This window comes from Cibotium barometz, chromosome 37 (assembly GCF_041138505.1).
Source record: "Cibotium barometz isolate CiBa-2024 chromosome 37, ASM4113850v1, whole genome shotgun sequence".
Classification (NCBI taxonomy): domain Eukaryota; kingdom Viridiplantae; phylum Streptophyta; class Polypodiopsida; order Cyatheales; family Cibotiaceae; genus Cibotium; species Cibotium barometz.
In genome coordinates, this window is record NC_141082.1 from 35,445,948 (window position 1) to 35,473,932 (window position 27,985).

Consider the following 27,985-nt stretch of genomic DNA (forward strand, 5'->3'; position numbering starts at 1 on the left):
GTAAATTAGAGGGAAGAACTAAAACTAACTAGATTGAATGTAATTAAGGGTGCTATTGAGGATTCCTTGATAGTACACATACATGATTTGCCTGAAAGCATTCAATACACAGGATAAGTGAGTCTCTTCCTCTCTGATTCCAGAGGATAAAGACCTGCGGTTTGTGAAAAAATCAGTGGAGAATAGCTTTGAGGCTCACCCTCAAAATCTTTGTAAGAAGATTGAACAGTACCCGAATCCTATTAAGGAAAAGGAACAAATTGTTGAAGCCATTGAGTTGGTTTAAAAGACTCAACAAGAGCTAGAAAGCGTTTATGTACCACCTATTAAGGCTCCAAACCTGATTCCACCACCTCCACTATCTGTCATTCGTCAGTTAGGAAGTGAATTCTTGCACAAGGAGGAGGACTATGCAATGTTAATAGTTCCAGACTCTGAGGAATTAAACCTCTTTGAATTGCCCGATGACGGCAATGCCAAAGAAATGCCATTGGGAAATACACAAGGATAAGTTGAAAACTTGATAAAACCTATTCAAGATCATCAAGATTAGCCAGAGTCTCATGATTTCTGGTTGAATCTTAGAAATAGATCTCCTCTAAGATCTAGGGTTCCCTCTATCATCAATGCCACTTAACCTCTTGAAGGGACAGGTCCATTCCCACGCTTCCTAATTACCTAGGAAGTGATTTAAACTCTGAGGATGAGTGTGGAAAAGAAAGAGGATTCCCTCCTGTAACATCGAGATCTATGAGATTCCCTCCTGTAACATCGAGATCTATGAGATTCCCAAGGCTTGCTAGAAAAGTGAAAAACGCAAAGCGGCATAGGACATCTAACATGTTGCAATCTCTCTTATCTACACCTATCATGATGACATTGGGGGAAATTTTACAAGACAATCCTACCTTGTGGGAATATGTAAAACAATGGTTAAAGACCAAACACCCAATTGAGTCCTTGGACACGGAGTCTGAGGGAGAATTTGATATCGCTAAGGATGATAATTCCGACAACCAAAGTATTCATGAGGTACCCACCATCATCAAATTCGGGCAGTATCAGTACTATGAAGGGGAGGATACTAATGCAACCATTCCTATTTCTTATAAAAAAAATCAAGTATCTTCCATCCTTGATGGTGGAGCTGGTGTTAATATTGTGACTAAAGCCTATTGGATGTGATGGGGTGAACCTCCTTTAGAACCTACAGGTGTATCGGTCAAGATGGCCAATGGCTCTATTGATAGGCCTCTTGGTAATATTAGCCACATGGCTATGGATACCTATGGTATGTGCTTTTCCCATACTTTTGTAATCATGGATTACCAATTACAGCATAATATTGGGAAGGCCATTCATGAGGCAATTACGAATGATACAGGACTAGGGTACAAACCATATTTACCTCCAAAAGAATGAGCAAATCATTAGGGTGGATTTGATTAGTCAGAGAGCCCATCTAGTGAGCCAAACTCCTTTGGAAATCTATTCAGATATCACATTTCATACAGAAAAGTCTACCGAAAGAAGCATTTGTATGGTGTGCAAGCATAAGGCTGCAAAATTGGAAAGCAAAATCTTCATTGAAAAGAAAAGCTCCTTGATGAGGGAATAGACATTGGTCTAAGGAAAATGGAAGCAAAAGTTTCCGAACAACAAAAAGAGATTGCTTCTATTCGAGACCCCACTTACTGTGGGAACTGGATGCAATTGTTGGCTACAATAGACATAGTTCCAAACTCAACAGGAACAAATTTCATGAATGCCAATAATGAGGAGATATCTCTTTACATGAACGCTTCTTTGCAAAATGGTGACCCTACTTCTTTTCTACCCCATTGAGACAAGTTCTGATGAGGAAATTTCTAAGTGTATTTGTAAAGCCAAGAAGAAACTTAGAAAAATACGAAAAAGGCCAGTCACTATCAACCCTATACCCCATCCTGAGCTAGAAAATGAAAAACATTTCCTTCAATATGTCGGGGCGATGGCATCATTCGATGCGTTGACTGAAACCTTGGGTGATGACCTTAACCAGGTTGTTCCAATTCATAAAGTGGAGGCAAGACCTCTAAATCTGAAGGATAGCCTTGAGTCTGATGATCAAACTTCACGAAAATTATTGAGGTTGGCCAGAAAGAGAAGGAATAAGCTTCTTAAGGAAGCTGAAAAAGAAATAAAACGAAAGGCTCAAGAAGACGAACAGTTGGAAGAAGATGCTTCCAAGATTCTTGATTATTTCAGGAATTATAAACTAGATGAATTCTTTGTACAATGTGAAGAAGCACAGCAAACAAAGGGTGAAGGTTTTGAATCCTTATTCAAAGGCCTCGCCGAAGGTAAGAAAGTGGACATTGCAAACCCTCTACATCACCACAAACTTGATTGAATAGGAAGAGAATGATCTCATTGATGAAATTCAAGGATGTTTTTGCTTGGAAATATTCAAACATGAAAGGGCCCCCCTGAAGTCTACAAGCATACTATTCCAATCGTGAATGATGCATGACCAGTGTGCGACAAAGATCTCGTCCTATGAATCCAAATTATGCCAAATTGGTTAGAGAAGAGATTAATAAATTGATCAATGCTGGTTTTTTTTAATGAGATAGAACACACTGAGTGGGTTTCTCCTATTGTGGTTGTATCTAAAAAGAATGGAAAACTCCGAGCGTGTGTAGACATGAAAAAGTTCAATGCTGCAACGGTTAAGGATCATTATCCTTTACCATTTACTGAACAAGTCTTAGGAATGAGTGGCTGGAAAAGAAGTCTATAGCTTCTTGGATGGTTTCTCCGGTTATAATCAAGTGCAAATAGACCCTGGTGATCAACATAAGATGGCATTTATCACCCAATGGGAAATTTATGCCTATAAAGTCATGCCTTTTGGTTTGACCAATTCTCCAGTAACTTTCCAAAGACTTATGTGTACAACTTTTAAAGACTACCTAGAGGAATTTCTTGAAATCTTCATGGATGACCTTGGGGTGCAATCATCTTGGAAGGAGCATTTGAATTGTTTACGCAAAGTTTTCCTTAGGTGCAGAATTTATCAAATCTCTCTCAACCCTAAAAAGTGTTAGTTTATGGTCAGACATGGCATAATCCTAGGACATATTATGTCCAAGAGGGGGATCTCCACTGACCTTGGTAAGGTCAAAGTAATTTTAGAATTACCTCCTCCTACAAATGCCAAAGGAGTACAAAGGTTTATGTGTCATGTTGGCTATTATCAATGATTTATATACAAGTATGCTGATTTAGCTCGACCTTTTACAAGCTGTTGATAATTTGTTTGAACCAAAGAACTCCAAGAATCCTATGAGAAATTGAAGAAGGCGCTTGCTTCATCCCTAATTCTTTGCACTCCTTGTTAGATGTGATTTTCCATGTCCACATTGATGTCTTCGCCTATGCTATAGGATGTATACTTGCCCAACCAAGTGAACACAAGATGGATTTCCCTATAAGCTTTGCAAGTACACAATTAAATGAGGCTGAATAAAACTATACTACCATAGAAAGGGAAGGCTTAGGCATGGTTTATGCAGTCAAGAAGTTTAGACACTATTTATTGGCAAACACATTTATGTTCTTTGTAGACCATCAAGCCCTTCTTTATTTGGTTAACAAACCTTAGAGAGGATCACAAGGTGGCTATTGATCCTCATGGAATTTGACTTCTCTATCACTATGAGGAAAGGATTATCACATGTGCTTCCAGATCATCTGTCCAGAGTAACCAATGGTGAACCTCCGGTAGGTATTGACGATGACTTGTCCGATGCGTGCCTATTTTAAATAGACATAGTTCCTAAATGGAGCTTTGATATTGTGCACTTTTTAACGAATGGACTATCTGAATTGTCTAAAGAACAAGCACATCGATTAATTAAATTGGCAGTCCCATATCAGCTAATTATGAGGCAATTATATCAGAGTTCTTCGTAAATGCGTGATAGAGTCTGACTATGTAGCTATCCTTGAAGAAGCTCATAATGGACTAGGCGGTGGACATTTTGCCGTAGAAACCACTGCACGAAAAGTGCTTCAGTTGGGCCTATGGTGGTTGACACTCTTTGGTGATGCCTCAGAATTTGTCAAGAGGTGTGAGGAATGCTAGAGATTGTCTATTACTCATAATAAGGATCGTATGCCCTTGACTGTAGTCTACTCTCTACAAGTCTTCTAGAAGTGGGGGATGGACTTTTTTGGACCTATCAGTCCTGCGGCCAAATCATCTCAGGCAAGGTACATTATAGTGGCGACATGCTATTGTTCTAAATGGGCAGAGGCCCCTGCCACTATGAAAGCTGACGCTCAAATTACTACCAAATTCTTGTACAAAAACATCATAACAAGATATGGTTGTCCGCCGTCGCTGGAACTTGTAAGTGATTGAGGAACTCGTTTCATCAATGAGGTGATTACTTTTCTCCTGGCTGAGTTCATGGTTATTCATAGAAAATCTTTGCCATACTATCCTCAATACAATGGGCAAGCAGAAAGTACTAACAAGACTTTATGCACCATATTGACCAAAATAGTGAATGAACGACGAAACGATATTGAGAACGAAAACTTCGTGCTGCTCTTTGGGCTTATAAAAACGGCCTGTAAGACTGCTATGAGAACGATGCCTTTCCATATGGTGTATGGGTTGGAGGCAATCATGCCTCTGGAATATATTGTGCCCTCTTTGCAATTTCAGAAAAACTTGAGGGCAATGAGATATCCGAGAGGTTGTTCCACCTAGAACGTCTTGATGAGACTAGACTTCGTGCAGCCTATGGATTATATGTTGAAAATCTTTAAAGAAAGAAATGGTTTGACAACTACTTGAGTAAAAAAGACTTCAAAGCAGGTGACTTAGTACTTATGTACGCAGTCAAATGAAACAAACGAAAACTCAAGATGCGGGGCATGGGTCCATTTCGAATTTTTGAACTCACTAATTCAAGCTTGACCAGATTAGAGACCTTACATGGAATAACTTTTGACTCCTATGTAAATGGGAGCAAGTTGCAGAGGTTTTATGGACCACTTACAGAAACCATGCTTACAGCAATCCATGAGGCTAAACAAAGAAAACATGAGGAAAAAGAGAAACAAAAGCTAGCTCGGTTAGAAGCTGAGGCTCATGCCGAGAAGAGAAAGAACCAATCTAAAAGGCTATCTATTAGCAACTACCACGTGGCTAGCAATAACTAGGGAAATGATTATTAATATACCACCAGGACGGGTGCCTAGGATTCCGTGCCATGAACACATTGTATCCATCATTGTGTTTACTTGACACGAGGGCTGATTTAAGCCTTATGTCTTATGGAACTTGGGCTAGAATGGGTAAACCGATACTTCAAGATTCCCGCCTAGCCTTGAGCTCATTGTGTCTCCAAATGCCTCGGCTTATTAACTGTGTCTTATTATATCGAACAATGATCTTATGGAAGGTATTTTTCATGTCATGAATGCAAGAGAAATAAAAGAGGAAGTCATACTATGCAGGAGTTGGATGGCCAGATATGTCTTGGACATTCAATGGAAAGCTCATACATTCATGGCTCACTTACCTTTAGGCAATCCAACTATCTATTTGTCGAATGAGGTGCCAGACACCCCAATGTATCATATGCGTGCACCCATTGAATGGGAAAGGTTTTCATACAACTATTCTTCAGATGAAGAAGAACCACTTGAACCAGACTAGGAAGTCTTGTTTCCCAAGGAAAGGCAAATTTTAAGCAATAATGAATGGCCTACCCATAACAAATATTCTTCAGTTCCAACCTTGGTGTCCTCACCAGCTATTTAGAAATACAAATGGGTTGCCACCCAAGAAAGACCTGAAATATCTAGCTAAGGCACAAACAAAGAACTCCTTTTGGGTACCCAAGTCTAAAACCCATAGGCTCTCTAAAAATGATGAGTGGAATCCACATGCTTTCAAACCAACTCCGTCTGGAAGGAGGATAAAATCCATCCCTTTCTAGAATAAAGACTTTATTGGCCGATGTACAACCACTAAATCTACAAAGTGGATCCAAACAGGGAACTTGTGCCTTATTACTTGGAAAGCATCAACTAAAGATTTGCAGATAATGGAAGCACACAAAGTCAAGGCCGGGTCTAGGGAAGCAAGTTCTTGTGCCATCAATAGTAAAACTACTATGGAAACCAATAGGCAAGCTTTGTGCCAATACAAGGAATAACAAGGAAGCCCTGTGCCCAGAAAATCAGAGAGACGAGGGTAAACTAGTAGTGGATCAAGGGCTGATGACCTAAAGATAATTGATGATCTCATCCGCAACCTACCCTCTAGTTCAATGCCTCTTTCTAGTATAGACAATAGCACTCAGCCTCCTACCAACTTACTTTCAATGTTTGGTGGCAAACTAATGCATACCCAAGTGCACTCAGTCAATCAGATTAAAGGGTCATCAGTCAGAAGTTACAGTTTGTCCAACACAAGGACGTCTCTTGACAGCAGATAACAACAACCATAGACTCACCAACCCCGATTCGATTCATGATGCTTCCATGAGGTTTCAAACTGGTAAAAGATATCGGTTTTACACCAAGTAAAACTGCACCAAATCATAGTTGTGCATTTGGTAAAAGTTGAGCTTCCAGTCATCATATACTTCACACTATGGTATGTATTTGATCTTGTTATTTTCCAAATGGGTAAGTTTTTCCTTCCCTATTTGTCATTTATACAAATTTATATTTCTTTGTCAAGTCAAAATTGAAAATTTGTCCAAAATACAAAGGAGACTGCTGAAATTTTTCCAAGATTTTTCCCAATATGCAAAATCTTGAATTTTTCTACAAACTCTTGACTTAAAGACCGCATGGGTATGGAGTCACTACGCATGGACTACTGCACTCCTAATTTTACAATTATTAACCCTTCAACAACGTGTCTTATCCACCCACACTCAATGGCTGTAATGATTATATTCATTTGGGTATACATACTCATAGAGGAGTGTATTGGGTCTAGGAAGGGGGAGGGACATCTTGTAGGTCTTTAGCCTACAATATTTTGACTCACTTTGAACCGTTGACTAATGAGCCTCTGCATTTGGTTTCTTGTTTTTATAAAGTGCCCAATCAAATCATTGCTGATAAAATGCAAATTAGGTCAAATTAGAGCAATCCAGTTGTGCGATGATATAAATATGATAACTTTAGGATCGGCAATCTAGGCTATAGTTAATCCAAACTATGATAAATCAAAAAAATGGGATCGGCTATCCGGAAGTGTTAGTGATCTGATATTTACATGAATTGTGGTATCCAATTACTTCCAGTGGGGGTCCCCCATGGGTTGTTGGAGACAAAGTTTTTACATGTGTGATGTGTGATGTGTTGTGCATGTGCATGAGTAAAGATAGTCAAAGTGTGCCTCTTGTTGAGATATCAAGCTCATCTAGTGAGGCGGTGGACACTGATGACCCGCCTGGGGGATAGGCCCCACACTTACACCACTGAGATCATGGGTGATATGCGGCCAGTGGCATGACAGGCTGTGTGACAGCCATTCTAGAGACTGGCATAGTTATAGCGCCAGCTCATTTAGTTGGGTTCACACTATAGAGAACCCTAGTATGTATTTGGTTGAGTACCTTTTCATATTGTGTGTACTCTTATCTTTGTATATGGAGTGTTGAGTGTTGTGTGAAGAAGAAGAAGATTTTCAGCCTCTCACCTTGTGTGCTCTCTTTTAGGGTTTTGTGAGTGTGTGTGTGCTTTGCAAGAGCTCAAGCTCTCTTCTCCCCTGCATGTTTTCACCTCTTGCAAGTGCCATGTGAAGCAACACCCTAAAATGGTTTGTTAAGTCTACGTAATAATTTTGTTGTGCAAGAAATAATTGAACAAAGAATTTTCAGGCAATGGGTCCTACACTAGGTTAACCAGAGAAAGGTTTCCTTTTCATCATCTCATTAGTGCCCCCCCCATCCAAAGATGTACCTGAGAGGTACCCGAAGTCAAGGTTTCACCGAAAAGTTTTTTGTGAATAGTGTGTGAGTGGGACATATCTCCATCACTCCTTTGACTTAGACTTGGACTTGAGCCTTATGCCTACCACATCCCGTATAGGTAACTTGACTTGACTTTTATGCTTGCCCTCCAGCACAAGCAACTTGACTTTAAAAATGTTGTGAGAAGGACATGATGTGGTGTGCTTAGGATTTACACGGGCTCATTTTGGCCTTTCGCAACTTGACTCTAGACTCTTATTCGCTCAACACGCTTTGACTAGCCAGTTGACACTGTGGTGGCGGGTTACATACGTGTCTTTATTTTCTTCTTATGTCCCTATATTTGATGTGTAGTTGACAACCTCTTTATCAATAAGGCTTGGCCCATATAAAAATTGAAGACACTTGAGGGTCTTGGGGATTCCTAAGAATGAGGTTTGCTTGCCCAACAAGCTCTTCTACTCCTATTGTCAATGTGGAAGTAGGGATTACTGGGATATGTTCCAAAGCAATCTCCTTTAGGCTAGAGATCGATCGAAGTTCTTGGATTTTCTTTTGGAGTTGTTCCAAAGGAATCTCCTTTAGGCTAGACGTTGATGGGAGTTCTTGGATTTTCTTTTAGAGTTATTCCCTTTGATGGAAGTTCTTGGATTTTCTTTTAGAGTATTTCCCTTTCGATGGGATTCCTTGGATTTGCTTCTAGAGTTGTTCCCTTTATCCCTTTGTGTCTACTTTGGTTTTGCCTTTGTCGATCTTTTTAGGCACCCATAGCTACTTTGCTGCAACGTGTTGGTGTATCTTCTTTAAGCACAATGACGATTTTGATGTCCTTTTTGGTTCTTGTACTCTATCATGGTTGCACTCTTTAGCTAGTTTCATCTTTGGTACTCAAATTTTTCTCTATCCTTTGGTAGTATCCTAAGGCTTTTAAGGATCTTTCTATGGTCAATCACCCTTCAGTTTGTGGCTTCTCCTTTTCTTTGGGATCCATATTATCTTGTCACTTGGCCATTTGTTGCATGCTTGGAATATTTGCTTTTAGGATCCAAACTTGCTTTGGCCTATTGACCTTATTTTGTAGAGAAGTAGGTTCTCAGGTTCTCCACATCTTCAACCTCTAAAGGCTTGTTATGGATTTCTTTCTTGGCTTCATGCTTTTCCAGAGTTTCATGAGTTTCCAATAGATGTCCTAAGTGGTCTTTTAGTAGTTGATCCTTTTCTAAGACACTACCTTCATGGAATAGTTCTAAGACTGGCTCTGATGATCTCAGTTTAGGAATTTTGTGTAGAAACAACAAAATTGGTCATATCAGTCCCTCTATTTCTAGTTAGATCTGCTGCACCGCTTCATGTGCTATGTTTAACCTCGAGATATCCTCTCTCATGTTAGGGTATTCTTGTAATTTCTTTGTAAGGGGTTTGGTGTATTTAAGTCTCGGCTTATATCATCCCTTCACTGTCTTCTTGGCCTAGATTGCATCTGTTCAATCCATCAGGATTAATCTATCACTGCATTTTGTTCCTTATTCCTCATCCATAGTGATTTGAATCGGAGGTTCCAGAACATCTTTAATTTTTATGTATCTCGGATCATCCCTTGGATCCTTAGTTTGTTTGCACCTTTCATCTCTATGAGCTTGTGTGATGCTTTTCGAGCTTTCTCCCTAAAGTCTTTAGTTTTGTCCATTAAGATTGGCCTTTCTAGGTTTTCCACTCCCGGTTCTTCTTCTAAAGTGATTTTATTGAAGGAATTTGGAACACTCTCAATCTTAAAATACTTTGGGAGGCCCCTTGGATCCTTCTCTTTTGTCTCTTTCATGACACTAGGAAGTCCTTGGTCTGATTGGTTTAGTTTGAGGCTCTCTTGGCAATGCCATTGTTAGTGTCCTTATTTCTTCTTTTCCCTTTATTGCTCTTAAGGGATTATGATGCCAAATACTTTGTGGAATTCCTAACCTTGTAATTGCTTGTCTTGGTCCCTTTTCACACGACCTTCAATGGAACCTCCTTTTCCTCATTTTGAAGAAGACAATGAACAAGTTACACTGACAATTCCCAGCCTAACGGCAATTGATGATGTATTCATTAGAGGATTTGGAGTTGTTGTCTTAAGAGGGCAACTACTAATAAATGACAATGCTACACTTTGTACACCATCCATCTAATGGCAGTGGGTTTGATGGTGTGACTTTTTGGGATGGCTCTCATTAGGTAATCATAGTAGCATTGGGTAGATACAACCATTCTATGAGGGCCTTGACATCTAAATCTTGCTAAGGGAACTTGCTTTGGTGCATTGTTATCCCTTGCTTACTTATATCTTGGTGCTATTTGCATTAATGTTGTCAGTTTGTGGGTTTGACTATTGCCGAAACAGCATTTGTGGTTCTTCTCATTTCATGGGCTATATGAGTTTGGGCCCTTGTTTCAGTTGGTTTTGTTTTGGCTCGAGAGACATTGTAGCCATGTGCCTTCCTGGTTCAACTCTCAGTATAGGATGGTCCCACATAAACATAGGCTCTAGTGACCCAAAAGATGCTTCTACGAAGTTTTTATTGTCATTGGGTATCCATATGCTGATACTCCAAGAGTTATAGTTGTGCTTGAGGATCTATATTCATGGCTCTCAACTCTTGTATTTCCCCATCCTAAATGGATTATTACTACAGGTTTAGCTGGGGTTATTGATCTGGTTCTTTCTAAAGGCGTAATTTATAGAGTCTAATATGGAAGGAAGACTAACTTCAACTTTGATTCTGTGGTTAGTTTCCCTCGTAGAATAAAATGAAAATTCTCCTCTTGATGTAGAGCTTCCTTGTCTTGAAGTGATTTCCTAAGTAAAATTCCTCACTTCCCTTGGCCTTGAATTTTTATTCTAGGTCTATATTGGGATGGGATGAGATGACACCCCCTGCCTAGACCTTTTCTTACCTCTCACTTCTTTGGCCATTCTTGGGATGTGTATGTTATCGTCCTTATTTGCATGTGTAGTTTGATCTCACTAGTGGCGGCTATTGGATGATAACACTTACTGAGTGAGGGTGCATCTAGAATCTTGTGGTTTCCATCCACATCCCTCTATAAAATAATGATGGTGTATTGGTTGCCAAGGGCATCCTAATACATCCTATGTCACCTTTATTGGCTCAAACTCTCCTCATCTGCATTTGGAGGTTGAGCCTCAATAGGTTTCGTGTGAAAGATCTTAAAGCTTTTGGACTCTATAATCTCCTTTATGCTCCAATCTCAGTACACCACATGACCTGATATTGGAGGAGTTTTGCATAGAGATATGCATGTTTCCTTCCATATCTATGTAGAATTTATGTCCCATTATTGAACGTAGCGGATGGCAACTTTTTGGTTGTCAAGGATCTTTGGTTCTCACGACCTGGCAATGCTGGAAGTGACCATCACTCTAAGAGTACCATGTTGGTCAATATAGATTGGAACTTTTATAGTCTCATGATAATTGTATCACTATAGCACATAGGTTTCACCAACTGATCAAGTTTGCACTTTCTCCACTGCTTTCTGCTGCTAGCAAAACGCTCTACAATGTTTATACCCCATAATACATATCTAGTCTCTTCCATTATGAAGGAATCTTGGTTTTCTTTTGAGCTAGTTCCTAGTGTAATTAGGGAGGTTATATCTATGTGTGGTCCAATACCACTATTCGAAGGTCAGGTTAGAATAGGAATGAGCAAAGACTCGGCCTGCTGTCTACAAAGCACCTGATCCCATTGGGAAGGACTCTTGGTTTACTTCCAAGCTAATGTATGGTGCAATTAGGGAGGTTAACTTTTTATTCGAGTACCACTCCTAGTGTTGGAGCATGAGCTGCAGGTCTGGTATTCGAGGTCACATTAGAATAGGATTGCGCTTAACCGCAAATGCATAATCCAATGCTAGAATTTCTTGCTAAGGTTCTCTCGCTTCTTCTTTTTTTTGTTTCTTGTTTCTCTAGTTTTTGGAACGGTGATCTAGATCTGGAACTTTTAAATCAATGATTTGGGACAATTTAGATCACATATGACATGAGATTGGGACAATACCAAACTTGCAATGATACAAAACAGAAACAATCTAAGACTTGGGTCAACGATCTGAATTAGGCAACAATCTAGATTTTGGACGCATGATCCAAAATCACATAATCTATTATTGGGATCAATGATGATGGGGACTTGGGATCAGCAATCAAAATACGATAGGGATTAACGAGAAATATGGATTTGAGATCGGTGATTCAAAAGTGCATTTAAGAGTGTTATTAGCGCCATCCTCAGTGTACTTTTTAGGTATAACACGGGTCTTTACACCACTTTATACCCTTTTATAAGAGAATATTGATAGCTTGTGTTTGGAAATGAAGATAATTTACCATTGATTGTCTCTCAATACCATTGCAAACCCTCTTTTTTAGCTCCAGTGTGTGGAAATGAAGATCATTTACCATTGATTGTCTCTCAATACCCACTTGCAACTCTAGTCATCAGTGATCTCGACCTTGGATCGACGATCTGGATGCTAAACGATCCAAAAGTTGGTTGATGCTCCGAATTCAGTTTTTTGTTTTTGGATTTTTAAGGGTTTTTTTTGGATGTTATTTGAGTTTTCTAGCATAGTAGCGATGCATAACAACACCTTAATTCTATGATTCTCTACACAATGCTTCTAAAAATAATAATTATAAAGATTAATGGGATAGATTAAGCTAAGCTTAGCAATATACATATATATATATAAACCTAAAGCTAATGCTCATTTTGTTAATGATGAAATTAACCAAATGGAGAGATAACCTACCTCAATCGCACTTGGGAGAGTTTTCTTTTTGTTCCATCACTCCCTTGAGGTAAAGAATGAATTAAATTAGTAACAAAAAACAACAAAAAAGGTAATGGGTAGTAAGAAAACCTACTCCAAATAAATCCAGTCACATGCACATAAATCACACACATTAACCAAATAGAAAGATAACCTACCTCAGTGACACTTGGGAGAGTTTGATCTTCATTCCATCACTCCCTTAAGATAAAGAATGAATCAAATTAGTAACAAAAAAAAAAGTTATGGTTAGTAAGAAAACCTACTCTAATTTACACAAATCCACTCACATGCACACAAATCACACACATTAACTACTCTAATCCATTCAATACACCTCTAAATTACATTTTCCTAACATTAACCAAGGATTTGCATCCAAAGAAATGATTAGTGAGAAAATAAGAAGATTTTTGGGAAGAAGATGGTACTACATCCTTTGCTCATACAAGATTAGTCCTTTTCTCATCCAAGATTAATCCAAGATTAATCCCAAGTTAGTCCTTCCCTATCTCAGAGGCCATTTGTTCATGTCAGAGATTAGCCCTTCCCTCATCCAATATTAGTCTCATTCAAGATTAGTCCTTCCCCATCAATGACGCCATTTATTCATGTCAAAGAACCTTCTTTCCCTTATACAAGGAATCATAGAAGGATAGTGTAAAACCCACTTATCTTGGATCGTGAAAGTCCCAATAAGAGAGGCAAAAGAGGCGAAGAGGAGTTTCAATCCCTCTTGTTTGAACCCTTCCTCTACTCTCAATCCTCCATGAAAACCCTCCTATGGCAATGGTTAAGCTAGCAAGCTTGAACCACTCTCCACTCTACTCTAGCTCAATCACTCTCTCACTCAAATTTGAACCGCTCTCCACTCTACCCTAGCTTAATCACTCTCTCACTCAAGCTATCTAGAATGCACACTCAACATAACACGAGCACTCATACAAGCATGCACACTCAACACACCACAACCACCAAGAGGAGTGTTAATCCCTCTTTTTTGAACACTTCCTTTACTCTCAATCCTCCATGGCAACCCTTCCAATGGTAATGGTTAAGCTAGCAAGCTTGAAACACTCTCCACTCCACTCCAGCTCAATCACTCTCTCACTCAAGCTGTCTAGAGAATGCACACTCAATGCACTCACACAAGCATGCACACTCAACACAGCATAACCACCAAGAGGAGTGTTAATGGCTCTTGTTTGAACCCTTCCTCTACTCTTAATCCTCCATGGAAACCCTTCCAACGGCAATGGTTAATCTAGTAAGCTTGAACCACTCTCCCCTTCACTATAGCTCTCAATCAATCTATCACTCAAGCTATTTAGCATGCGCACTCAACACACCACAAGCATTCACACAAGCATACATACCATAAGCAAGAAAGAGGGTAAGAGCTCAAGAGAAGAAGAAAGCTTTGCATAAGTGAAAATAGTTGTTCTCCTTATTCACATTATCAAAAGTTGTATATATACAAGGGGATTTACACGATTTTTCCCAACTTAAGTGGGTGCCCATAGCTTATCTCTACTAATATATATAAGCCTTATGGTGGGCATTTTCATAATGTGAATTGCTATTAGGCTAGATGTGGGGATTTCAAGAGTACGAAAAGTGTAAACATACATGCAAAGGAAACTAACCCTTAAAATTGATTTGAAAATAGGGAAGACTCATCCCATGGGTTGAGGAATTGTTGCCAATGAGTCAGACAGAAACCCCAAAATATGAGCCCCTCCTAGAGCCTGATCACTCTGAGGACTAGATTCAAATTTTTGGCAACCATGGATGTAAGATTCCTCTCCCAACCCCTTTTTGATGTCTAGTATCTTCCCCTGTAATCAATCCCTCTTCAGAAATATAAAGACCTTGTTTCTAGCTGTTTTAGTCTAGAGAGAGAAAATTATTTTAGAGAGAGAATATTCAGATTATGAATATTTTTGGATAGAAAAATAACTCATCTTATTAAAATAAATTTCCCTGAAACAAAAATTCAAAAAGAATTTTCCAATGTGTAATTGAAATTAATTGGAAATAGGTATAAAGAACCTTAGTCTAAGGGTCTAGATTTTTAGAAAACTTTAGACTATGGTCCAATTAAGGTTCCTATGGGCCAATAGCATCAATCCATGTGTAGGGAGGAGATAAATCCAAATTGTAAAAGAAGATACCCAAAATTGAGTAAATGTTCACATAAGATGAAGAGTTGAAAATGTACAAGGTTTATTAGTAAATAAACACATATGTAAGGAAGGGGAATTCTTTAAAGGAGGTGCATATTTCACATAAGATGAAGAGTTGAAAATGTACAAGGTTTATTAATAAAAAAACTATGAGCAATATTAAAATGATTCCTTTATGACACATATGTAAGGAAGGGGAGTTCTTTAAAGGAGGTGCATATTTCACATGCTTGAATGAGTTTTAAACTCATAAAAATTGAGATATTTTATCTCTCCTCTCTCCTAATTCAAGTCTAGTTCCAAAAAGTTAACTTAACTGACCTAAAAATGGTCAAAAAGTGACCAAACTGACTTGGAAAATTCTAGAATCAGTTTGTTTGGTTAGGAGCTCAAATTTTCCTATAAATAGAAGCCTCCCCTTGTTGAAAAAAATATAGTCTCTTATGCTTTGTTACTCTACTCCACCTAAGCCAAATTAGATAGAGTCTTATGCTTTGTTACTCTACTCCACCTAAGCCAAATTAGATAGTGTCTTATGCTTTGTTACTCTACTCCACCTAAGCCAAATTAGATAGTGTCTTATGTTTGTTACTCTACTCCACCTAAGCCAAATTAGATAGTGTCTTATGCTTTGTTACTCTACTCCACCTAAGCCAATTTAGATAGTGTCTTATGTTGTTACTCTACTCCACCTAAGCCAAAATATAGAGTGTCTTATGCATTGTTACTCTACTCTACCTAAGCCAAGAATTGTGAATTCTTTAATAATTCACTAGTTTTTGACACTTCTCTCTTTCTTCAATCCCCATTGGTGGCTCCATCAACATACTAAACCAATTGATTGGTTGGGGGCCTCTACCGTGAATAAAGAATCAAGCAAATCATAAGGTAAGTGTATTGAATTTTGATCTTTCTATAATTTCTCAATGACTCTCTCTTCTCAACCCCTCTCAAGCTTGAGAAGTTTAATTGGTATGGTTTTTTAATTGCTATTGAAGTTAATTTCCATTTATGTTTAAATTCTAATGGTTTTTATGTAATTTCTCTCTCTCACTCAAGAAATGGTCATACTCATGACCCATTCTCAATCCAAATGAAGCTTTTCATAAAGCCTTTCCTTAATCCAAGATTAAGCTATGCTTGAGGCCAAATTAATGGCTTTTTGCTATGCTTTTAGTTTATGCACATTGATGATTCAATCCATTATGGATTGATGACCCAATTAGAGACCATTCTAATTGTTTTCTTAATGATCCAATTAGAGACCATTATGGATTGATGATCCAATTAGAGACCATTCTAATTGTTTTCTTAATGACCCAATTAGAGACCATTCTAATTATTTCCTTAATGATAAGCTTTATCCCTTAGAAAAAAATTGAGATTTATCAGTCATAGTAGCGGAGCTATGGCAAAATTTTTATAGAAATTACGCATAAAATAAATTCATTCAAAGCATAAAAAGAGGACTTCCTACCATATTCTAGGAACTATCATCCTAGATTAATTAAAAGAATTTTATTATGCATGTAGATGTAGATGTATAGATGTAGATGTGGATGTGGAGGTGGATGGATGCATGTAGATGTAGATGTATAGATATAGATGTGAATGGAGATGTGGATGTATGCATGTAGATGTAGATGTATAGATGTGGATGTGGATGTATAGATACGGATGTGGATGTGGAGGTGAATGTATACATGTAGATGTAGATGTATAGATGTAGATGTGGATGTGGAGGTAGTTGGATGCATGTAGATGTAGATGTATAGATGTAGATGTGAATGGAGATGTGGATGTATGCATGTAGATGTAGATGTATGGAGGTGAATGTGAATGTGGATGTGGATGTATGCATAGAGATGTAGATGTATGCATGTAGATGTGAATGTACGCATATAGATATGGATGTATGGATGTGAATATACGATATGCGATGTGAGGGAATCTGAAGTGATGAGATAGAAATGATGTGATGGGATGAGTATACATATAAATGGAATATGGAATAAGTAATGTAGATTGATGAGGGATAATGTGGAAAAATGAAAGTTAAAATAGAAATTGTGTTGTAAACTGTTTGTAAATACTGTTTGTAAATGCTGTTTGTAAATGATTGTTTTATGTCAAGAATGCTGGGGGGAGCATTTTGACCGTCTTGTGATTAAAGTCGTGATGGTAAAGTTGCAACTGCTGACGGGGAGTCAATGAAGGACGTCTCGTGTAGCAAGGTCGACCGAGGTCTTGACCAGCCTCGGTGCGATTAAAATGGTGAGCTTCCGGTACGGTGGATGAGGGGCCAAGGAAGCGGCCTATGCGTGAAGCGCTAGGTTACCTGCGAAGGATCCTAGAGGGTGCTGACCATACGGTGCTCGGGCTCTGGGTTGCCTAGGATACCCATGCGTGCGTCGAGGAAGATATTGGAACAGAGTTGGAGTTGTTTTCTGAAATCGAGCATGGATCTGGTTGATTGACCTTGCTGGTCTTCAATGGATGAGTCCATGGCTCCTTATATGGATCTGTTGGTTGATCTTGCTGATCTTCAACGAGAGTCCATCTTGTTAAGTGATTATATTGCCAAGTATTATGGGCTAGGAACTATCGAAACGGCTCCTGAGCGTTCTAGTTTGCCAATGATGCCATAGATACTCTGATGAAGGAATGATGGGAAATTAAGAATCAATTGGATAAATTAGAAGATGGTGATCAATGATACTATGGTTTTATTAAAGGATTGTTTTAAACTGGTTGAATCTGGTTGAAAAAGGCAATTTCATATTGGGTGTGTGAGTGGTGTGACTAGTTTTATTTTGCATGAACATCCGGCTAGGGGGCCTTGGAACTCTTTTCCTTGGTACCCGGGACAAAACCTAACCAAATTTTTAATTGGATCCCATCACTACAGTGGTTGGGCGGTTGGCTAACCCATGGGACTGGATGGGGTTAGGTTGGACTGATGGATCCGTAAATCGAGACTCAAACTTTTGTTTTTACGATAGAAAAAAAATAAAATAAAATCCCGGACAGTAACTGTTCTATGGATAGGAATCAACGGCTGTGCCTCTTGAATGGGGAAAAAAGCGTTGATCCCAATGATCCAAGTGCAAGTTTCTTCCTTGAACTGACTAAGTATCTTATAGATGTAATTGGATCATCTCGATCAGGAATGATCTTGACTACGTTAGAGTAAAAAGTTATCCTGGTGGAATCGCCCGTGCTTCCGGTTAAGAAAGTTTTTCCGGGTTCGGTTTTGGAACAACCGACGGATTAGTCTCTTATCCGGATATCCGTGGGCGAGGCCCCGAGTGTGGGACCCCTGTCCCGCGCGAGAAGCGCTACTTCCGCTGCCAGTACCCCAAATCCGTTGCTCGGTGGGAACAGGGATCTTACAGTTGGTATCAGAGCATTTGGTTAATAAAGATCAACTGAGAAGACAAATATGTCAAAAATTTATCAAGAAACACAAAAAGGTTATAATTGTGTGAGATAATTCATACAAATTGATATTCAAACGAAAATTCATAATTTGGTAATTGGGTCTTTAGATGGAAGTGCCGCAATTATATAGAATCCCTGACTTGCTTGAGGCCTAGACATGATAGTATTTACCTTATAATTCCAAGGGCCGTGACTACCCGTATATACCGAGAGTATACTGCAGCTCTTTACTGACAGTATATACGAGTAAATCTAAGACTTGAAATTATAAGCGTTAATGCTATCTAGATGATGATTTCAAATGTGATTGATATGATTTTTAATTCTGTTTGAGAATGAATGAATTGATTTGGATTCTGATTGAAAATGCTGATTGAAAAATGTTGATTTTTAAAAATTAGTGAAATATAATGAAACCACAATGAGGGGGAATGGGACGAGTCCCTGTGATGATATTCATAACTAGAATGATGATAATGAATTCAGCAAATCACTATGAGATTAGTGGGTTGTGCTGTCAGATTGCTACTGTTAATACTTGACCGGTAGATCAAGTTAAGGGATGTCAAATTGAGAACTTGCTTGTCTGAAATTTCCGTGTGGAGGAATGTTCCGAAGGAAACTTTTCGGTCTAATGGACCATTATCATGTTAAAGATATGAATGATATAATCTGAATGAATTGTTATTTAATGATGAGTTCTATATAAGGGATATTTATCCCAGTATTCTGTTGGGTTGACCAGAATATAAGAAACCCCAAAATAAAATTGGATCTTAAGAAAAAGAGTTGTCCTCTACCTTGCGAGATGAGGACATCTCGCACTTTTTAAGTGGGGTAGGATGTAAGATTCCTCCCCAGCCTTCGAGGTATATAGGAGTAAGAATCTCCCTTTCGGATCTTATAATTATTCCCTCTCTAAAATAAAAGAAAGTTTCTGTTTAAAAAAGGAATACCCTTTTCCTAAAATACTTCTCAGGAGTCACGCCTAATTTAAGGATTTAGAACAATGAGTTTAGAAGTGAGAATCGGTGTTTTGGATACCAAGGTTTTGGTTTTCATTCGAGTATGGCCCAAAAGAAGTTCTTTATCTCTTGGGGAGTATAAGAAGTTATCCCCCAGATATTGTGATCCTTATATCTGAATTCAATGAAAGTAGGTGACTTAGCCTACAAGTTTCTTTTATCTCCTCATCTCAAAATTCTTAATGCCTTCTATAGAAAAATGTGTCAAACACAAATCATGGAAAGACGGTAAAACTTCAGTGGCAAGTTACCGTTGGCTTCTAGGTTACGCTAGCTCCTTTCTTTATATAAGTCGTAACTTTTACTTGCCGCTCACAGTAATCTTACTCCCATCAATCTCCTTTCTTTCTTAATCTCTTCATGGCGGCTTGGCAACAGGAATTAGTTTTATCCCTGATGATTTCTCACCTTCAAGACGCAAGAGAGTCTGTGAAGAAAGACTTTATAGAACAGTATGAGCGCTCACTTTTTCCTCACCTAGGAACTTCTGTAGCGCAGACCAAATGGCGGACCTATCAAAACATAACTAGGGTAACACCCTGGGGTCAGCAGCACTTTCGTAACAATGTCCGCTTGGCCATGGTTATTGAAGCTTTGGGTTTGGGTCCCCGATACTACTGCGTCATGAGATCAAGGCATCTTGGGTTTTCTGAGCGGGTCTTCTTACTGGCGTGTTTTCTTCCTCATGAGAAGATATGCCTTTATCCCGTTTTTGGATTGCCTCTCAGAGGTCCTTTTGTTGGATCACCTCATACCACTGAGATAGGTGCGGCAATAACCAACAGAATCATTCCCATAGATGAGTTACCCTATACTTGTGCAGCTTGTGAGGACTGCTTTTGTGACCATATGATGGACGGGCTTATGGAAGTGTAAAGAGTTCTTCTATCTTTACTGTATAAGTTCCGAGAATGAATAAAGTTTAAATCTTGTTCTTATTTTGAATCTTGCCTTCTTTAAGACTTTTCTTGGTGGTTAATCTTGATTAAAATTTTTCTCTGAGTCTCATATTCGTGCATCTTACGAAATTATCCCAAGTTGCGAGATGAGGACATCTCGCGTTTTTTTAAGTGGGGTAGAATGTAAGATTCCTCTCCCAACCCCTTTTTGATGTCTAGTATCTTCCCCTGTAATCAATCCCTCTTCAGAAATATAAAGACCTTGTTTCTAGCTGTTTTAGCCTAGAGAGAGAAAATTATTTTAGAGAGAGAATATTCAGATTATGAATATTTTTGGATAGAAAAATAACTCATCTTATTAAAATAAATTTCCCTGAAACAAAAATTCAAAAAGAATTTTCCAATGTGTAATTGAAATTAATTGGAAATAGGTATAAAGAACCTTAGTCTAAGGGTCTAGATTTTTAGAAAACTTTAGACTATGGTCCAATTAAGGTTCCTATGGGCCAATAGCATCAATCCATGTGTAGGGAGGAGATAAATCCAAATTGTAAAAGAAGATACCCAAAATTGAGTAAATGTTCACATAAGATGAAGAGTTGAAAATGTACAAGGTTTATTAGTAAATAAACACATATGTAAGGAAGGGGAATTCTTTAAAGGAGGTGCATATTTCACATAAGATGAAGAGTTGAAAATGTACAAGGTTTATTAATAAAAAAACTATGAGCAATATTAAAATGATTCCTTTATGACACATATGTAAGGAAGGGGAGTTCTTTAAAGGAGGTGCATATTTCACATGCTTGAATGAGTTTTAAACTCATAAAAATTGAGATATTTTATCTCTCCTCTCTCCTAATTCAAGTCTAGTTCCAAAAAGTTAACTTAACTGACCTAAAAATGGTCAAAAAGTGACCAAACTGACTTGGAAAATTCTAGAATCAGTTTGTTTGGTTAGGAGCTCAAATTTTCCTATAAATAGAAGCCTCCCCTTGTTGAAAAAAATATAGTCTCTTATGCTTTGTTACTCTACTCCACCTAAGCCAAATTAGATAGAGTCTTATGCTTTGTTACTCTACTCCACCTAAGCCAAATTAGATAGTGTCTTATGCTTTGTTACTCTACTCCACCTAAGCTAAAATATATAGTGTCTTATGCTTTGTTACTCTACTCCACCTAAGCCAAATTAGATAGTGTCTTATGTTTGTTACTCTACTCCACCTAAGCCAAATTAGATAGTGTCTTATGCTTTGTTACTCTACTCCACCTAAGCCAATTTAGATAGTGTCTTATGTTGTTACTCTACTCCACCTAAGCCAAAATATAGAGTGTCTTATGCATTGTTACTCTACTCTACCTAAGCCAAGAATTGTGAATTCTTTAATAATTCACTAGTTTTTGACACTTCTCTCTTTCTTCAATCCCCATTGGTGGCTCCATCAACATACTAAACCAATTGATTGGTTGGGGGCCTCTACCGTGAATAAAGAATCAAGCAAATCATAAGGTAAGTGTATTGAATTTTGATCTTTCTATAATTTCTCAATGACTCTCTCTTCTCAACCCCTCTCAAGCTTGAGAAGTTTAATTGGTATGGTTTTTTAATTGCTATTGAAGTTAATTTCCATTTATGTTTAAATTCTAATGGTTTTTATGTAATTTCTCTCTCTCACTCAAGAAATGGTCATACTCATGACCCATTCTCAATCCAAATGAAGCTTTTCATAAAGCCTTTCCTTAATCCAAGATTAAGCTATGCTTGAGGCCAAATTAATGGCTTTTTGCTATGCTTTTAGTTTATGCACATTGATGATTCAATCCATTATGGATTGATGACCCAATTAGAGACCATTCTAATTGTTTTCTTAATGATCCAATTAGAGACCATTATGGATTGATGATCCAATTAGAGACCATTCTAATTGTTTTCTTAATGACCCAATTAGAGACCATTCTAATTATTTCCTTAATGATAAGCTTTATCCCTTAGAAAAAAATTGAGATTTATCAGTCATAGTAGCGGAGCTATGGCAAAATTTTTATAGAAATTACGCATAAAATAAATTCATTCAAAGCATAAAAAGAGGACTTCCTACCATATTCTAGGAACTATCATCCTAGATTAATTAAAAGAATTTTATTATGCATGGAGATGTGGATGTTTGCATGTAGATGTAGATGTATAGATGTAGATGTGGATGTGGAGGTGGATGGATGCATGTAGATGTAGATGTATAGATATAGATGTGAATGGAGATGTGGATGTATGCATGTAGATGTAGATGTATAGATGTGGATGTGGATGTATAGATACGGATGTGGATGTGGATGTGGAGGTGAATGTATACATGTAGATGTAGATGTATAGATGTAGATGTGGATGTGGAGGTAGTTGGATACATGTAGATGTAGATGTATAGATGTAGATGTGAATGGAGATGTGGATGTATGCATGTAGATGTAGATGTATGGAGGTGAATGTGAATGTGGATGTGGATGTATGCATAGAGATGTAGATGTATGCATGTAGATGTGAATGTACGCATATAGATATGGATGTATGGATGTGAATATACGATATGCGATGTGAGGGAATCTGAAGTGATGAGATAGAAATGATGTGATGGGATGAGTATACATATAAATGGAATATGGAATAAGTAATGTAGATTGATGAGGGATAATGTGGAAAAATGAAAGTTAAAATAGAAATTGTGTTGTAAACTGTTTGTAAATACTGTTTGTAAATGCTGTTTGTAAATGATTGTTTTATGTCAAGAATGCTGGGGGGAGCATTTTGACCGTCTTGTGATTAAAGTCGTGATGGTAAAGTTGCAACTGCTGACGGGGAGTCAATGAAGGACGTCTCGCGTAGCAAGGTCGACCGAGGTCTTGACCAGCCTCGGTGCGATTAAAATGGTGAGCTTCCGGTACGGTGGATGAGGGGCCAAGGAAGCGGCCTATGCGTGAAGCGCTAGGTTACCTGCGAAGGATCCTAGAGGGTGCTGACCATACGGTGCTCGGGCTCTGGGTTGCCTAGGATACCCACGCGTGCGTCGAGGAAGATATTGGAACAGAGTTGGAGTTGTTTTCTGAAATCGAGCATGGATCTGGTTGATTGACCTTGCTGGTCTTCAATGGATGAGTCCATGGCTCCTTATATGGATCTGTTGGTTGATCTTGCTGATCTTCAACGAGAGTCCATCTTGTTAAGTGATTATATTGCCAAGTATTATGGGCTAGGAACTATCGAAACGGCTCCTGAGCGTTCTAGTTTGCCAATGATGCCATAGATACTCTGATGAAGGAATGATGGGAAATTAAGAATCAATTGGATAAATTAGAAGATGGTGATCAATGATACTATGGTTTTATTAAAGGATTGTTTTAAACTGGTTGAATCTGGTTGAAAAAGGCAATTTCATATTGGGTGTGTGAGTGGTGTGACTAGTTTTATTTTGCATGAACATCCGGCTAGGAGGCCTTGGAACTCTTTTCCTTGGTACCCGGGACAAAACCTAACCAAATTTTTAATTGGATCCCATCACTACAGTGGTTGGGCGGTTGGCTAACCCATGGGACTGGATGGGGTTAGGTTGGACTGATGGATCCGTAAATCGAGACTCAAACTTTTGTTTTTACGATAGAAAAAAAAAATAATAAAATCCCGGACAGTAACTGTTCTATGGATAGGAATCAACGGCTGTGCCTCTTGAATGGGGAAAAAAGCGTTGATCCCAATGATCCAAGTGCAAGTTTCTTCCTTGAACTGACTAAGTATCTTATAGATGTAATTGGATCATCTCGATCAGGAATGATCTTGACTACGTTAGAGTAAAAAGTTATCCTGGTGGAATCGCCCGTGCTTCCGGTTAAGAAAGTTTTTCCGGGTTCGGTTTTGGAACAACCGATGGATTAGTCTCTTATCCGGATATCCGTGGGCGAGGCCCCGAGTGTGGGACCCCTGTCCCGCGCGAGAAGCGCTACTTCCGCTGCCAGTACCCCAAATCCGTTGCTCGGTGGGAACAGGGATCTTACAATGGATACTCTTTCAAAAGCTTAGGAGGAGGTTTGCACAATTGGAAAATGTTGAACTACATCCATGTTTTTCCTAGACGCATTTAAAATAGAACCAACAGTGGTTTGAAAATAGGGAAGACTCATCCCATGGGTTGAGGAATTGTTGCCAATGAGTCAGACAGAAACCCCAAAATATGAGCCCCTCCTAGAGCCTGATCACTCTGAGGACTAGATTCACATTTTGGCAACCATGGATACTCTTTCAAAAGCTTAGGAGGAGGTTTGCACAATTGGAAAATGTTGAACTACATCCATGTTTTTCCTAGACGCATTTAAAATAGAACCAACAGTGGAAACCCCCCCAAAAAAAGACCACCACGGATGCTCTTTCAAAATTTTGGGAGGAGGTTTGCACGATTGGACAATGTTGAAACTGCATCCATGTTTGTCCTAGATGCATTTAAAATAGAGCTAGCAGTGAAACCTGCTTGCCTTGAGCTAAAGCCCTCCAAAAAGACCACTTGGGTGTGTGGGCAACTTTGATTGACAATAGGGTTAGCCATAACTTTTTATCTTACCACCCCTCAAACCATTATGGAGATACAAAACCTTACCAACAGGAACGACACCCAGACCTATCAACATTCCAGGCTTCGTCTTCCACCTAGTGCAGGCCATGCCCTTAGGTAGCCCTTAACACTTAACACTCTGCTTGTCTTATTGTGCCGTCGACCACTCCCTCGAATTATTATGGAAATGGAAAGCCTCACTTACTGTGACAAAGATGATGACCACCCCTAATAAAGGTTAACCTCAATGAACCTTTAGGGGGTTGAGAGTGGGTACCCAGAGAACCCTAGATAGCTAAGGAATGTAGGATGCCTAAAGGAGAATATTTGATTTTTCCTTTTGCCTTAATTAATAATGGAAAGCCTGATGTGAAAAGAAAAGAAAAAAAGGAAATGTAACCGCAGCCTAATCATCACTCTGCCATCACGCGCAGTGGGAGGAAGATGGGAGATGAGAAGGAAAGGAAGGATTGCAGTCTTAATTAAGACATTAGATTTCAGTGTTTTATCTCCATCAATCCATTGATTAATTAATGGCAGATCATGGTTTTGTTCACCTTTGCCACACCTCAGACGTCTGGCATAACAAGTTGGAAGAGGCCACCGTTCAATCCAGGCTTGTAAATACCGATTAGGATGCATTTGTAACCTTAATTACACAACCAAATCGCCGCTGCAATTGTGATTAGATAACCCATTACTTCCACTTCACCTAATTTGGCAACCCAATTGCCATTATAATCGTGATTAGACAGCCACTTCACCTAATTCGGCAACCCAATTGCCATTAAAATCGTGATTAAACAGCCAGTGAATGCCACTTCACCTAATTCGGCAACCCAATCTGCCACTGATTGTGATTAAATAGCCAATTAATGCCACTTTATATATCTATGATTAGAACCAATTAAGCCACTGTTCTTGTGATTGGATAACCCACGTACCGTTTTACTTGTGATTAGACAAACCAGAACAATGTCCATCTCCTCTTCTCATCATTAGGCAGATCATTATTTCTCCTGATTAACGCTCCTAGTTGCCATTGCCTAAACCATTTGAGACATCAGTTTTATGTGCTTAATTGTGTTTAATTACAGGTTGTTGTGGCGTTCAAGGCCAACTGGTGTGGCCCCTGCAGACTCATGGCCCCTGCCTTCGCTGAGCTATCCAAGAAGCACCCGCAAGTTCTGTTCCTTAAGATTGACGTAGACGAAATGCAGGTATCATCCCATACAATTCTTATAGCAATGAGTAATAAGTTTAATAGTAGATTGTTTGCCATTTATTGATGCATAATATGCTTACATTGGCTTGCTTATTAAGTTTTAATAACAATGACCAAATAAGTTTAATAGTGGATTGTTTGCCAGTTATTGATGCATAATATGCTTACATTGGTTTGCTTACTTAGTTTTAATAGTAAAATATTTTGCACTTATATAATATGCTTAAATTGGTTTGCTTATTTACTTTTACAATAAAATGTTTTGCACTTATTGACTATTCTTAAATTGGTTTCCTTATTGACTTTTAATTGTACAATTCTTGGCATGTACTGACTCCATAATCTAATATGCTTAAGTTGGTTCTTAATTTGTTGTGGGAGTTTACATGGAACATATCAGCAGCTATGATTTTTAATCTCATGGAACACATCAGTAGCGATGTTTACATGGAGCACATCAGTAGCTATGACTTTTAATCTCATGGAACACATCATTAACGTTAAAATGTTATTAGCATTGTTGGCTCAAACATATGCTTATATGAGTCCTAAAGGCCTCACTTCTAAGGAAATCTTGTATCACTTGCATGGGAATGGTATGTCTACTTTACTACATGTAAATCATCTCCTATGCACTCAAGTGTTATCATACATTTTTTCCATGACCCCCCTAGTACTTAGTTTATGAACACTATGAAGGACACATTTAGATATTAATCTATGAAGTGCTCGCCATAATAACATAACCTCAAACTTTTTAGAATCAAATGATAGAATAAAGTACTACAGCTTCCTTTTCTTGTTTTGCTATAGATTGCTAAGGTAGAAAGTTATCAAAAGTTACCATGTTCATATATTATAAGTGAGGTGCTCAACTTTTTGTTTCGGAGTAAATAGCTTCAATGTTGATTGTCTGTGATGTAGGATATTACGGCACAATGGAATGTGCAAGCCATGCCCACCTTCATAATTATCAAGGATAGCAAAGAGCTTGAAAGGGTTGTGGGAGCAAACAAAGAGGAGCTTGAAAAGAGGGTTGCCTTCCATGTTCAATGCTCTCAAAAAAATTGAGCTCAATAACATGTTGAACATTCATACACATTAATTTGGTGTTTCCTTAAAACTCCTACTTCATTTTGCCTTCTTTACATTGGTGCTTAAGTGGTGTCCTTTAGCGTTTTCATTTTTTACACTCTTAATATCATAATCCTTTAATTTCTTTAAAAAACAATAAGGTTCGCCATAGTATCCTTTCCTTAATTGCTTCCTCGTCATAAACCTTTTAGCCTTAATAGAAAATGATTATTAGAAAAATGTTTGTTGATAGTGCAATGAAAGTTTCTGGTTGTTGTACTACAAGTAATCCTCAAAGTGCTCACCAACATAATGTATTTACCTACTTCCTTCATACAAGAGACAAGCTTTGAAGATGTATATCAAAGAAAGCTTTTTTATACATGGCTATGTCTTAATTAGTTAAGACCATAAAACATTTTCTAGTTGAGAAATTTAAAAGAGAGTTTTCACTTACCACACAAGTCTACATGCACAAAAACGATATGTTACAAACACTATTTTTTCACCTTAAACAATTTCCTCCCTCTCTCTCTCTCTCTCTCTCTCACACACACACACACATACACACACACACACACACATGAGCCTCACATGCCCACAGATGTCTCTGTGTGGACACTTTTGTTCCCTCTTAGTAGCTTCCCAAGTTTCCCATGTTACTCTTGATCTCTAGATCTATAGATCGTTAGATCTTTTCACTTTTTTCTATTGCA

The 27,985-nt window shown here is 38.4% G+C and overlaps 1 protein-coding gene across 1 annotated transcript; it reads left to right on the plus strand.

Moving 5' to 3' along the window:
- Positions 1-25,403: 25,403 nt before the first annotated feature.
- Positions 25,404-27,306, plus strand: LOC147617225 (thioredoxin H-type-like). The gene is made up of 3 exons (XM_086776365.1): positions 25,404-25,590; positions 26,068-26,190; positions 27,120-27,306. Exons 1-3 carry the CDS (start codon positions 25,504-25,506, stop codon positions 27,264-27,266), a joined length of 357 nt encoding a protein of 118 aa, XP_086632491.1. The 5' UTR covers positions 25,404-25,503; the 3' UTR covers positions 27,267-27,306.
- Positions 27,307-27,985: the final 679 nt, after the last annotated feature.

Coding starts and splice junctions, on each gene's coding strand:
- LOC147617225 (XM_086776365.1), top strand. CDS start 25,504: ATGGCAGATCATGGTTTTGTTCACCTTTGCCACACCTCAGACGTCTGG. Junction 25,591..26,067: donor CCACCGTTCAATCCAGGCTT/GTAAATACCGAT, acceptor GTTTAATTACAG/GTTGTTGTGGCGTTCAAGGC. Junction 26,191..27,119: donor TTGACGTAGACGAAATGCAG/GTATCATCCCAT, acceptor TCTGTGATGTAG/GATATTACGGCACAATGGAA.